Source organism: Jaculus jaculus, chromosome 17, assembly GCF_020740685.1.
Source record: "Jaculus jaculus isolate mJacJac1 chromosome 17, mJacJac1.mat.Y.cur, whole genome shotgun sequence".
Lineage (NCBI taxonomy): Eukaryota > Metazoa > Chordata > Mammalia > Rodentia > Dipodidae > Jaculus > Jaculus jaculus.
The window spans coordinates 29,674,630-29,687,074 of NC_059118.1; the positions used below are offsets into that span (position 1 = coordinate 29,674,630).

The following is a 12,445-nucleotide window of genomic DNA, read 5'->3' on the forward strand; positions in this document are numbered from 1 at the left end:
ATGAATTCTACAAGAAAACTATTTTTTATTGTAGTTTGAATGGGTTAGGAAAAACCTCAATTTTTTTCACTCTCCTAAGTCCTTCAATGCATTTTTCTTTAATCTTATTATTTATGCAAGTTAAATTGTTTGGTAACATAATACTTGCAACTGTAAAATAAAAGTACATAGATGTAAGAAGTCATGTAAACAGTCAATGAACTTAACCAAGGCTAGCAAAACCTTCATTGCAAATCAGTCTGTACTCTGCAAATAAAGTCATTCTTAGTTGTATAGGAAAAAAAAAGAAAAGAAAAGAAAGTAGGCAGCAGTATCAGAAGTTCAAGTTTGAGCTAGGCATGGTGCACGCCTTTAATCCCAGCACTCGGGAGGCAGAAGTAGGTTGATTGCCATGAGTTCAAGGCCATCCTGAGACTACATAGTGAATTCCAGGTCAGCCTGAGCCAGAGTGAGACCCTACCTCGAAAAACCAAAAAAAAAAAGAAAAAGATCAGGTTTGACACCAGCTTTATTTATGGTTAAGGTGCTGGCAACAGTAATACATAAGACATAAAGGAATTTCACAGTGAAGTGTTTTGTTAGGTGTTTTTAGCTAAATACAACACAGTCAGATTTCAATTTCATTATTGACATTATCCAAGGACTGACATGTGAGAATGTTTCCAAATTTTGATCTGGTAGCCTTCAAAGATTCTATATTATTTACTTTTGGTTAAAGTGACTTAAATGGTTAAAACTTCACTACTTAAATCTGTGATTCTTTTTAGAAAAGAATTAATATATTTATTTGACAGAGAGAGGTAGATAGAAAGAATGGTTGTGTCAGGGCCTGCAGCCAATGCACACAAAACTCCAAATGCATGCATGCTCCACCTTGTGCTTTATGTGGGAACTGGGGAATTGAACCTGGCCCCTTCGGCTTTGCTGGCAAACATCTTAACCACTAGGCCATCCCTTCAATCCTCTTTTTATTGATATTTCTATTTACTAATTTCAGAGAGAGAGAGAGAGAAAATATGAGCTGGGTGTGGTGGCACATGCCTTTAATCTCAGCACTTGGGAGACAGAGGTAGGAGAATCGCTGTGAGTTCAAGGCCATCCTGAGACTACATGGTGAAGTCCAGGTCAGCCTGGGCTAGAGTGAGACCCTACCTTGAAAAACCACTGCAAACAAACTTCAGATGCATATGCCACCTTGTGCATCAGGCTTTACATGGGTACTTGGGAATGGAACCTGGGTCCTTTGGCTTTGCAGGCAAGCACCTTAACCACAACCATCTCTCTGGCCCCTTGAGCCTATAATTCTAATTTGAGGTCAAACTGACAAAAATGGCTAGGCGTGGTAGTTCATGCCTGCAATCCTAGCACTTGAAAGGGTAAGGCAGGAAGATTGGCATGAGTTCAAGGCTACATAGTGAGTTCCATGCCAACCTAACTTTGCCTCAAAAACAGCCCAAGGGGTGGAGAGATGGTTCAGCAGTTAAGGTGCTTGCCTATAAACCCTAGTGACCTGAGTTTGATACCCAAGTACCCATTTAAAGCCAGATGCATAAAGTAGAGCATGCATTTGGAATTGGTTTGCAGCAGCTAGAGCCCCTGGTGTGCCTGTACCCTCTGGCTGTCTGCCCTCTGCTTGCAAATGAATAAATATAAAAAACAATAAATAAATAAAACAAATAAAAGTTGAAAAAACCAGACAAGCTCATGAGAATGTTCCCAGGCCTCAGCATGATTGAGCAAAGCCCATGGTAATCTCTTCTCTGCATGTAAGCTTGCTCTCAGTCCCACTGAAACATGATTCCCGGGACAGAATTTAACTGACTGAGACTCAGCTCATCTTGGGAGCCAGCCACATTCACCTGCCACTTGCCTGATCCAGCGTGATCTACTCATACAAGCTTTGGAAGGTTGGCCTAAGTAAATTCTCCTCATTATTAAACAAGGAACAAGTGTGGTTTAAGTTTTATCCTGTTGTAGGTTTTGAGAGCAGTGGAGCCTTTCTCAGCTCTAGCTGGGCTTAGCTTTGGGCATAGAGTACCAGACACAAAATGGTCACTAGCACCCTGAGCTAGCAGCTCTTGAGTACATTGTTTTGGAACTCACAAAGAAATGGCAAGTGTATGCATGGCAGTAAGTAATCTAAGTCGAATTTTAATTTAGAAAAGAAAGTAAAGCAGAAAGCTCCCAAGCTGGGAGGGACCTTGTGCATGTTATCCACTTGGTAACTTAGAACAAAGGTCCTTAGACCCCTAGGGATGTAAATCAGACATCAAGTTGGAGTGGATTGGATTGGTTACTTCTTGGAAGGTACATGAGGACTCTTGATAAAAAGGAACAAAGGCACAAGGGCTGGCATTCAGCTGACATCTGGATGAGTCATGGATCATTAGTGAGATTCTTTTGGGGCCTGTATCTCTGACTCACTGCACAAAATGGGGCTAATTTACTCCTCGTTTCTATTAGGCACAGACATTTCGAAGCTGAACCAACCTGTGTTGTACCCATGTCTATCTTGTCTAGGGATGACTTGGACCGAGCGATTGAGGAGTTTACCCTGTCCTGTGCTGGCTACTGTGTAGCTTCTTATGTCCTTGGGATTGGAGACAGACACAGTGACAACATCATGGTGAAAAAAACTGGCCAGGTAACCTGCACCACAGGGCTTATGGGACTTCAGTGATTGTTAAGTCATGTTTTTCTTTTCCTTCTATTTCTTACCAGTTTTCATTTAACATTCACTTTTGTTTTACATTTAAGTTGTTTTTTTTTTTTTAAGTTTGATGGCAGTCATTTATTTAAATGTTTAAAACTTACAGTTTAATCGGGCATGGTGGTACATGCCTTTAATCCCAGCACTTGGGAGGTAGAAGTAGGAGGATTGCTGTGAGGCTACCCTGAGACTGCATAGTGAATTCCAGGTCAGCCTGGACTTGATCAAGACAGTACCTTGAAAAACTAAAAACAAAGAAAAAGTGTTAGGTTGGGGCTAGGGAGATGGCTTAAAGCCACTTGCTTGCAAAGTATGTCATCCCAGCTTCCATTCCCTAGTACACACCTAAAGCCAGACACACAAAGTGGTATAGAGATCATTTTCAGCAGTAATTGGCCCTCATGCACTTATCTTCCCTTTCCCCTCTTTTCTTTCCTTTCTCCTTCCTTTTTTTCTTCCTTCCCTTCCTCTCCTCTCCTATCTTCCCCTCCCTTCCTTCCGCCCTCCCTCCCTCCCTCCTTCCCTCCTTCCATCCCTCCCTCTCTCTCTGTCTCTCAAGTTAAATAAATGAATAATTTTTTTGTTTTTCTTTTATTTATTTGAGAGATAGAGCCAGAGAGATAATGGGCACAACAGGGCCTCCAGCCACTGCAAACAAACTCCAGATGCATGTACCACTTTGTGCATCTGGCTTTACATGAGTCCTTGGGAATTGTACCTGAATCCTTAGGCTTTGCAGGCAAGCACCTTAACAGCTAAGCTGTCTCTCTAGCCCCCTTTTTTTTGGTTTTTCAAGTTAGGGTCTCACGCTGGCCTAGAAGTCATTATGTAGTCTCAGACTGGCCTCCAACTCATGGCAATCCTTCTGCCTCTGCCTCCTTAATGCTGGGATTAAAGGTGTGCACCACCATGCCCTGTCAAAATATTTTTTAGATAATAGAAGAATGTGAGCCAGGCATGCCTATTGGCCTCAATCTTTACTCTCCTGCCTTAGCAAATAGAAATACATGAAACTCATTAAAAAAAAAAAAATTAAGCCAGGTGTGGCAGTGCACGCCTTTAATCCCAGCACTTGGGAGGCAGAGGTGGGAGGATTGCTGAGAGTTCGCGGTCACCCTGAGACTCCATAGTGAATTCCAAGTCAGCCTGGGCTAGAGCAAGACCCTACCTCCAAAATGACAAACAAAAAGTGGAACCCAGCCAGGCATGGTGGCACATGCCTTTAATCCTCGCACTTGGGAGGCAGAGGTGGGAGGATTGCTGGGAGTTCAAGCCCAGCCTGAGACTCCATAGTGAATTCCAGGTCAGCCTGAGCTGGAGTGAGACCCTACCTCAAAACAAAATATATATATAATCTCATTTGTTTTCTAGCTCTTCCACATAGACTTTGGACATATTCTTGGGAATTTCAAATCTAAATTTGGCATTAAGAGGGAGCGAGTGCCTTTTATTCTTACTTATGACTTTATTCACGTCATACAACAAGGAAAAACAGGAAACACAGAAAAATTTGGCCGGTAAGTATTGCCCTCTTGTCATGGAAAAACTTACCTAATGCTTTCTCATCGGAGCAGCTGGGCTAGAGACGATTTCCTAACTGAGGTGTATTTGAATCTTGGAGATAGAGATAACAGAGGCTTTGAAGAAAATTTTCCTGCCAGGTCCTTGGCCAGTTCATAAATGTGAAGGAGGGAGAGACAGAGAATGCTAGAAACCTGAAAGAAGTCACTGTACTTTGTTGCACCTCTGCCTGCTTGGCAATAAGATGCTGGGAGAGTGGAGAGAAAGTTAGGGAGGGAACCAAGGCCCTGGGACAGACAGCGTAACACCCCTCCTTACGTAGACGCTTGCTCCCAGGTGCAGTATTTCTCCCCTTGCCTTTGTTTCTTTCTCTCAAAATATGGCAAACAAAATGAAATTGCAGGGCTATGGTGATATTTACAGATGTGTGCCACATGATTAGAATGAACTATAAGCTTAATAAATGATTGCTATTTTCATGTACACTTTTTGCCTGATATTTTTCTTTGGCAAAATAAGTGAGCTAGAATTGGCCAGAGGAGTGCAAAAGCATCAGTTTGACTTTATGGGGACATTGGAGACAGAACTCAATTTAGAACCTATAAGTATGTTTAGAAATAGCCAGGGATCATAAGTTGTTTAGCCATTCATGCCTTATCAAAAGAAAACCCTACAATGTTACATTGCCTTTTATCATAGAATTTTAAAAGAAACTTGTGATTTTACTTTTGATTACTTCATGTCAATTTTAGTCCTGAAACAATCTTCAAAGTACAAATCATAAATGAACCTTTTAGTTCAGTGAAGATGTTCTAGTTTGAATGGGAAGTCTAAAAATGTCTTTTTTTCTTTCGTGAACCATCCTGTCTCCTTCTAACCCTGTACTTATACGGCCTGCTGCATCAACCAAAGGTTTCGCCAGTGCTGTGAAGATGCATATCTGATTTTACGCCGGCACGGGAATCTCTTCATCACTCTCTTTGCACTGATGTTGACCGCTGGGCTTCCTGAGCTCACATCAGTCAAGGATATACAGTATCTTAAGGTATAAACCCCTTTTCTTTGTGGGCATTCAAATTTTCCAAAAGGAGTGGGACAGTCATTTCCTTTGAGATGGCTTTCAGCAAAAAGAAAATGAATGTGGAAAGTTCGCATGACGGAGCAGTTTTGGAAGAGGAGCTTGTAACCCTCAGTAGAAGGAGCCTGACAAAGATGGGTATCCCCTGGACGACCAGGGAGTCCTGCCTTGTACTTGTCTGTAGTGGGCCTTCAGTTGTCTTACTAGACAAATAGCTTGCTCTCCCAGTAATTACAAGTTAATTTCATCCTCAAAACCTCTTTGCCATAGTGTCATACTGCCTCAGAGTTAGTTCTCTGTCCTGCAAGTAACTGACATTAAATGAGATCATGCGGTATTTTGCCTGATGGAAGATGGGGAGGTCTCTTGTAGATAATAATGCTTGCACATCTCCCCCATGCTAGGACTCTCTCGCCTTAGGAAAGAGTGAAGAGGAAGCACTGAAACAATTCAAGCAGAAATTTGATGAGGCACTCAGGGAAAGTTGGACAACAAAAGTGAACTGGATGGCTCACACCGTTCGGAAAGACTACAGGTCCTAACGACCAGCCTTTTCTCCTCATGTGCTCGTTAGTCTGTTTCATTGTCATTTTGCATTTGCACTAAATTGAACATGACCCTGCCAGAGATGTTGTAAAGGGAATGAAATCCTGAAACCTGGAGTTCAGTGAAGAACAAGGCATCCCACAGAACCTGCTCTGACCCGTCACTGATGCCCACCCTCAGCTCTTTGAATGCTTCCAGGACTCATCATGAATACTGTCACCAGCACGGATAATCATTTCCTGCTGACTTTGCACGCCAAGGAATGCTACTGGGGATTGTTTCATGTCTTTTTTTTTTTTTTTAAGTGTTTGGTACTTTACCAGATAGGTGTAAATACTTCTTTTCAGTGTTGTGACCAAGTGTTTCCATTCAGGCAGGAACCCCCGCTCCCCACTTACCCACATTTGGAGGGCTGGAGCTATTCTACTTTCCAAATGAGTCTTCAGAGAAAGATACCTTCCCTTTTTAAATTGTGTAAACTACAAATTGCAATATAATTTGAACTTATTTTTCAAAAGAAATCTTTTAGATCTTTGAGAACTCATTAATTTTGTTAATATTTATGAACCATGATAGCATCATTCCAGCCCAACTTGCTGAAAATCTATTGGTGAGGCAAATATAATATATATACATACATCTATCTATATATATATATAAAATGTGCTGCACATATATTTATAAAATTTCTAGTGGGAGATTTATGTAAAAAGATGTTTCTTTGGTATTCTCTCTCCTGTGTTTTAAAGTTTTACAAAAAGCAGAACTTTTTCTTAAGTTACTTTTCAGTTAAGTGTGTGATCCAGTTCTTCCAGCTGCTTCTGTAATGAGGCACATGAATACAATTTTTATATGTAGCTATGAAAGAGTTCATTTCATAGAACATAATACTTGAGCAGATATATCCAAGAGAGCAAATGAAAAGGAACCTATTTATGGAATAAACTCCAAACCTAAATTTCATTATTTTAGTAATATGCCATCTGTTCTTACTGTATTTATTAAAACTTGTAATAATGTGATTTTTTTCAATGGTATTCAGATTGAAATGGTTTCATGCCATGTGGAAATCTTTAATTTATTTGTTGAGGTACCATGTAGCTAGGGTGCTAGGTGACAAGTAATGTTAATATGTGCAATAGGAACTACTGGTTTGACTGTGTAAAGGATTGGTTTTTCTGAGTACTGGCAAGGTGCTTGCTTTGGCAGCACATGGACTGAGTACTGGCAAGATCCAGGAAAACTACTGCTGATTCTCCAAAATCCTCAATGACATGGGAAAGACAGCCAAGTACTTGCCCTGTGACTTGAGTTTTATATAGGAATTTTATTAAAAATTGTTTAATTTTGTTTTCCTCCTTAATGTTCTCAATCAAATAAATGGGTGAGCTGGTTTTGGCTGCTTTGGGATATGTGGCCCTCTTCTTTATACATAAGATAAAGCCTTAGGAATTTGCTGCTGGGATTCCCCAAAAGTAGTCCCGTCACTACTCACCCAGCATCTCCTACTCCTGTGCCTGTTCCCTGGCCTCTCTTCCACACTCCCCAGCCCCATCAAGCATACTGTGAAAGGCCTCTTGGACTGATGGGAGTCTGAGATAAGGAAGCACCCTGGGAGAATGAACGCTTCTTTAGTTACTTGGTACTGGAGCCAAGAGCAGACTTTTGGGGGCTGGAGGGATGGCTTAGCAGTTAAGGCATTTGCCTGTAAAGCCAAAGGACCCAGGTTCAATTCCCCAGGACCCATGTTAGCCAGATGCACAAGGGGGCGCACAGATGTGGAGTTCATTTGCAGTGGCTGGAGGCCCTGGCATGCCCATTCATCCTCCCTCCCTACCTTCCTCCCTCCCTCCCCCCTTTCTCTGTCAAATAAATTTTTAAAAATGTTTTATAAAAGAGCAGACTTTTAAAAAATATATTTGTTTGCTTGAAAGAGAGAGAGAGGGAGAAAGAGGCAGATAGAAAAAATGGGTGCACCAGGGCCTCTAGCCACTGTTAACAAATGCATGTGACACCTTGTGCATCTGACTTCACATGGGTACTAGAGAATCGAACCTGGGTTCTTTGGCTTTGTTGGCAAGTGTCCTAACCATTAAGCCATCTCTGCAGCCCAGACCTTTTTCCTGGACAAAACTAAGCTGAGGATAAGGGTTAGCCTCTGAACTTCCTGTCCCCAGAGCTGGTCTAGACCAAGTGAGAGTTCTACAAATGGCACTGTAGGACAAGCTTCCAGAAAAACTGGGCACAACTGTTTCTGGCAGGATCTCCTTAGCATGGAGGGGATCCTTGTCAGAGCATTGACTGGGAAAGTCTCCCAGAAAAGAAAGGGAAGTAAACCAGTATATGTCCCCGGCAGTGCTGGGCTTTAGCCCAGGATGCTCTTAACCTCTTTCCCCCTACCTTTGCTATATACTGCATGCATGTGCACTTGCACATAGAAAGCCATTAGGGTCAATACCTGATAAACATTGCTAGCAGGCACTCCCTCCGTACTTGGTGAACTGCATGTCTCTGGCTGAGAAGGGAGGGTGGAAAGCAGACTGAAGGAAAGCCTCCCCCTAGCAGAATGGATCAGGACTCAGCTTGTATACGAAGGGGTTAGCCAGTGCCTTGACTGTGCTCTCACACCAATAGTGCGTCTTGTCCCAAAGTGCATTGCGCTCTCATTTCTTTCATACAACCTTATTTTTTAAATTTAATTTATTTTTTATTGACAGTTTCCATAATTATGGACAATAACCAGTGGTAATTCCCTCTCTCTTCCCCCACTTTTCCCTTTGAAACTCTGCTCTCCATCATATCTCCTCCCCCTCTCAATCAGTCTCTCTTTTATTTTGATGTCATGATCTTTTCTTCCTATTATGATGGTCTTGTGTAGGTAGTGTCAGGCACTGTGAGGTCATGGATATCCAGGCTACTTTGTGTCTGGAGCACGTTGTAAGGAGTCCTACCCCTTCCTTTGGCTCTTACATTCTTTCCACCACCTCTTTTGTAATGGACCCTGGGCCATGGAAGATGTGATAGAGATATTTCAGTGCTGAGCACTCCACTGTCACTTCTCAGCACTATGTGCCTTCTGAGTCATCCCAAGGTCATTGCTATTTGTAAAGAGAAACTTCTCTAACCAAAATGAGAGTATATGGGCATGAATATTAAGTGAAGTGTTTACTGGGCAATTTGGTGAGCATAATATAGACATTTAGCCAGGCACTAGCAGACGTTACACCCTTAGCACTCATGACTACCCCTGGTTTTAGTATCAGGTATGTATTCCCTTCCATGGAGCGGGCCTCCAGTCCACTTAAGAGGGCAGTTGGTTTCCCCCATAACAGACATGCCACTATTGCAGCCATTGGCTCCTTTGACCTGACTGGCCAAATAGAAGGCTTGCAATGTCCACTGTTGAGTATCTTCACTGATGATTTCTCTCTCCCATTGAACTGTATGCAGTGTGGCTTTTCTAGGTTTTGGTCAGCTGGTCTTCATGGAGGATTTCAGCTCAGCTCCAGCAGGATTTCTCAATGACCTCGCAGCCCAAGTATATGGAGTCTTCAGCAATAGGGTCTTACCATCTGTTCCAAGAACCTCAGCAATCGCCTGTAATGTTTGGGGGTTATCAGGGACCCTCCCTGGCCAACAACTCACTGGACAGTATCCCATCCCTGGCACTGAAATTTTTCTAGTAACAATCTATGGCTTCTGAATGTTCTATTGTCCAAAAAAGCATGTTTCCATATGTCTTATTTATATCCTCTTTGATATTGATTAGCCCTCCCTCCACCTTTCTTTTACTCAATCTCTTCCCCTGACCTCACTAGTTTTCCCAGCACCATTTGCTGAAGAGGCTGTCTTTATTCCAATGAGTATTCTTGGCATTTTTGTCACCAGCCTTATTTTCGTTGCTCAAAATTGTTTTAGATATTTGAGGGGTTTTTGTGCTTCCAAATGAATTTTTGAGTTTTTTTTTCTATTTCCGTAAATAATGCCATTGGAATTTTCATGGAGATTGCACTAAATGTGTAGATTGCTTTTGGTAAGATTGCCATTTTCACAATACTGATTCTTCCAATCCAAGGACAAGGGATGTCTTTCAATTTCCTAGTGTCTTCTGCAATTTCTTGCTTGAGTGTTTTAAAGTTTTCATTGTAGAGATCCTTCACATCCTTGGTTAAGTTTATTCCAAGGTACTTTATTTTTTGATGCAATTGTGAATGGTAGTGATTCTCTGATTTCATCCTCTATGTGTTTGTTGTTACCATATAGGAAGACTACTGATTCCATGTGTTGGAAAGGAAAAGATCAGATTATCATTATTTGTAGATGATATGATTCTATACATAAAGGACCCTAAAGACTCTACCAGCAAACTTTTAGAGCTGATAAATACCTATAGCCATGTGGCAGGATGCAAAATGAACACACAGAGGTCAGTAGCCTCAGGGATTATTGATTAAAGTTAAGCTTCCTACTTAAGTCTCCAACAGCCTGCTGAAGGAAGTGTTACTGGGGCAAATCTTGTAGCCCAGCCCTCAGGTGTGTTCAGAGACCATTTGGAGCTCTGACTGTTGGTGTGTGCTGACTGGTAAGGAGTGAGACTGCTTGGGTATGTGGAAGGAAGCCAGCTTCCTCTGATGGAGCCTCCCCTGGATTCTGTAAGCTGAAATACATACTTCGGTGTTTGTCCTAGCAACAGAAAGTAACTTCAACAATCCCCATGTATGTTTTTGTTGTGTGTGTCTAGGGTGTGTGGTGTATGGACATGGTATGTACAGATGTGTGTGTTCCGTGCACATGCATGCAGAGGCTGGATGAAAATTTTGGGAACTCTTATCACTCCTCTGTGAATTTCCTTGAGATTACAAAATATGTCCTTCAACTCAGAGCTGCTGTCCATGGGTGATTCTCTGGTCTGTACCAACCACTGGGGTCTGAGGTCACAATTTTTTTATTTTTTAACATTTAGTAGCTCTTTTAATACATCGCTTTGACCTAACAAAGTACAGATGTATATATGGATATGCATATACTTTTGAATAAATAGGATCATGTTTTACATGTAAGTGCAGCTTTTTATGTGCATTCTGAAGAGTTGAACTTGGGCATTTCCAACCAGCTGAGAGCCCTTCACGCAGAAGTGGTTAGCCCTCTTAATCATTAAGCCACATTTTCAGCCCCAAATCCTCATTTTTAGTGTCATCTCTATCCCATTCTCAAAGGTCCTGGTAACACCAAATCTTGACATTCTTGGAAGGTGCACTTTTACTTGTGAGCATAATTTAGCTGTTGGGCATGTGTATAGTCAGCAAATATGCTTGTCTGCTTTGCAGATGCTCAAATTGTGATAATCTGTATCTAAGGCCTAAGAAATCTATTTGCTGCAATTTTTTATTTATTCATTTATTTTTCTGTTTGTTTTCCGAGGTAGGTTCTCACTCTAGCTCAGGCTGACCTGGAATTCACTATATAGTCTCAGGGTGGCCTCGAACTCACTGTGACCCTCCTACCTCTCCTCTGGAGTGCTGGGATTAAAGGTGTGTGCCACCATGCCTGGCTTCTTTATTTAATTTTTAATATTTATTTATTTGAAAGGAGAGGAAAGGGAGACAGTGAGAAAATGGGCACACCAGGGCCTCTTGCCACTGCAAATGAACTCCAGATGCGTGTGCCACTTAGTGCATCTGATTTTATGTGCTAAGCCATCTCTTTAGCCTCCATTTGTTGCAATTTTAATGTGTTGGAAGAGTAGAGACAAATGCATGCTTTAATATACATTTTTTTCAAGGCATAATCCCACTCTAGCCCAGGCTGGCCTCCAACTCACACTGATCCTCAACCCAAGCCTCCTGAGCGCTGGGACTAAAGGCGTGTTCTGTTATTTGGAGAGCTAGGACCTGAACCAGGCCTGGAGCATGGCCGGAAAGGACTTTACACTGAGTTGCATTTCTAGCCTGCATATGTCTGACTTCTGTTTTCTTTCTTCCTGGTTTTTTTTTTTTTTTTTTTTTTTTCCAAGGTAGAGTCTCATTCAAGCTCAGGCTGATGTAGAATTCACAATGTAGTCTCAGGGTGGCCTCGAACTTACAGCGATCCTCCTACCTCTGCCTCCCGAGTGCTGGGATTAAAGGTGTGTGCCACCGTGCCCAGCGTGTCTGATTTATTTTTATTTATTTATTGAGGAGAGACAGAATGGTGGACCAGGGTCTTCAGCTGCTACATACAATCTCAGACACGCAGCCCACCTTGTGTATCTGGCTCCTAGTAACGCCTCAGGCTGGAGACCAAGCCTCCAGCACAGGAGCAGGCCCATGGGGAACACTACGATCCCAGCTGCAGCACAGTATGTCACTGGGCACTGGGAGATTGTGTGGCGTGGATCTCAACACTGTGCTCTCTGAGTGGTGAGGAGCTATAGTGCTCGTTCACTGACTTCCATGCGCCAGTAGTTGAAGAATGTGCCAGGTGCCAGTGACCTCCAAGCATTCCCTGTTTCTCAGAGGTCTGGTTTCCTGTGCAGCCGCAGGAAGTCCTCATGCAGCCAGTCACTGTTGCTTACCCTAAGGAAATAGGGGGACAGTAACTGCTGAGAGCCA

The 12,445-nt window shown here is 42.3% G+C and overlaps 1 protein-coding gene across 2 annotated transcripts in view; it reads left to right on the top strand.

The window, feature by feature from the left end:
* Pik3cb (phosphatidylinositol-4,5-bisphosphate 3-kinase catalytic subunit beta) overlaps nucleotides 1-7,265 on the top strand; it is a 115,132-nt gene extending 107,867 nt beyond the window's left edge. For both annotated transcript variants that reach the window (XM_004664363.3, XM_045136997.1), the window contains 4 exons: nucleotides 2,521-2,644; nucleotides 4,082-4,227; nucleotides 5,144-5,276; nucleotides 5,714-7,265. In XM_004664363.3, the coding sequence (XP_004664420.1) occupies nucleotides 2,521-2,644; nucleotides 4,082-4,227; nucleotides 5,144-5,276; nucleotides 5,714-5,851 (541 nt within the window). In that variant the 3' untranslated portion in view covers nucleotides 5,852-7,265. The remainder of the gene's footprint in view (nucleotides 1-2,520; nucleotides 2,645-4,081; nucleotides 4,228-5,143; nucleotides 5,277-5,713) is intronic.
* The last annotated feature ends 5,180 nt before the right edge of the window (nucleotides 7,266-12,445 follow it).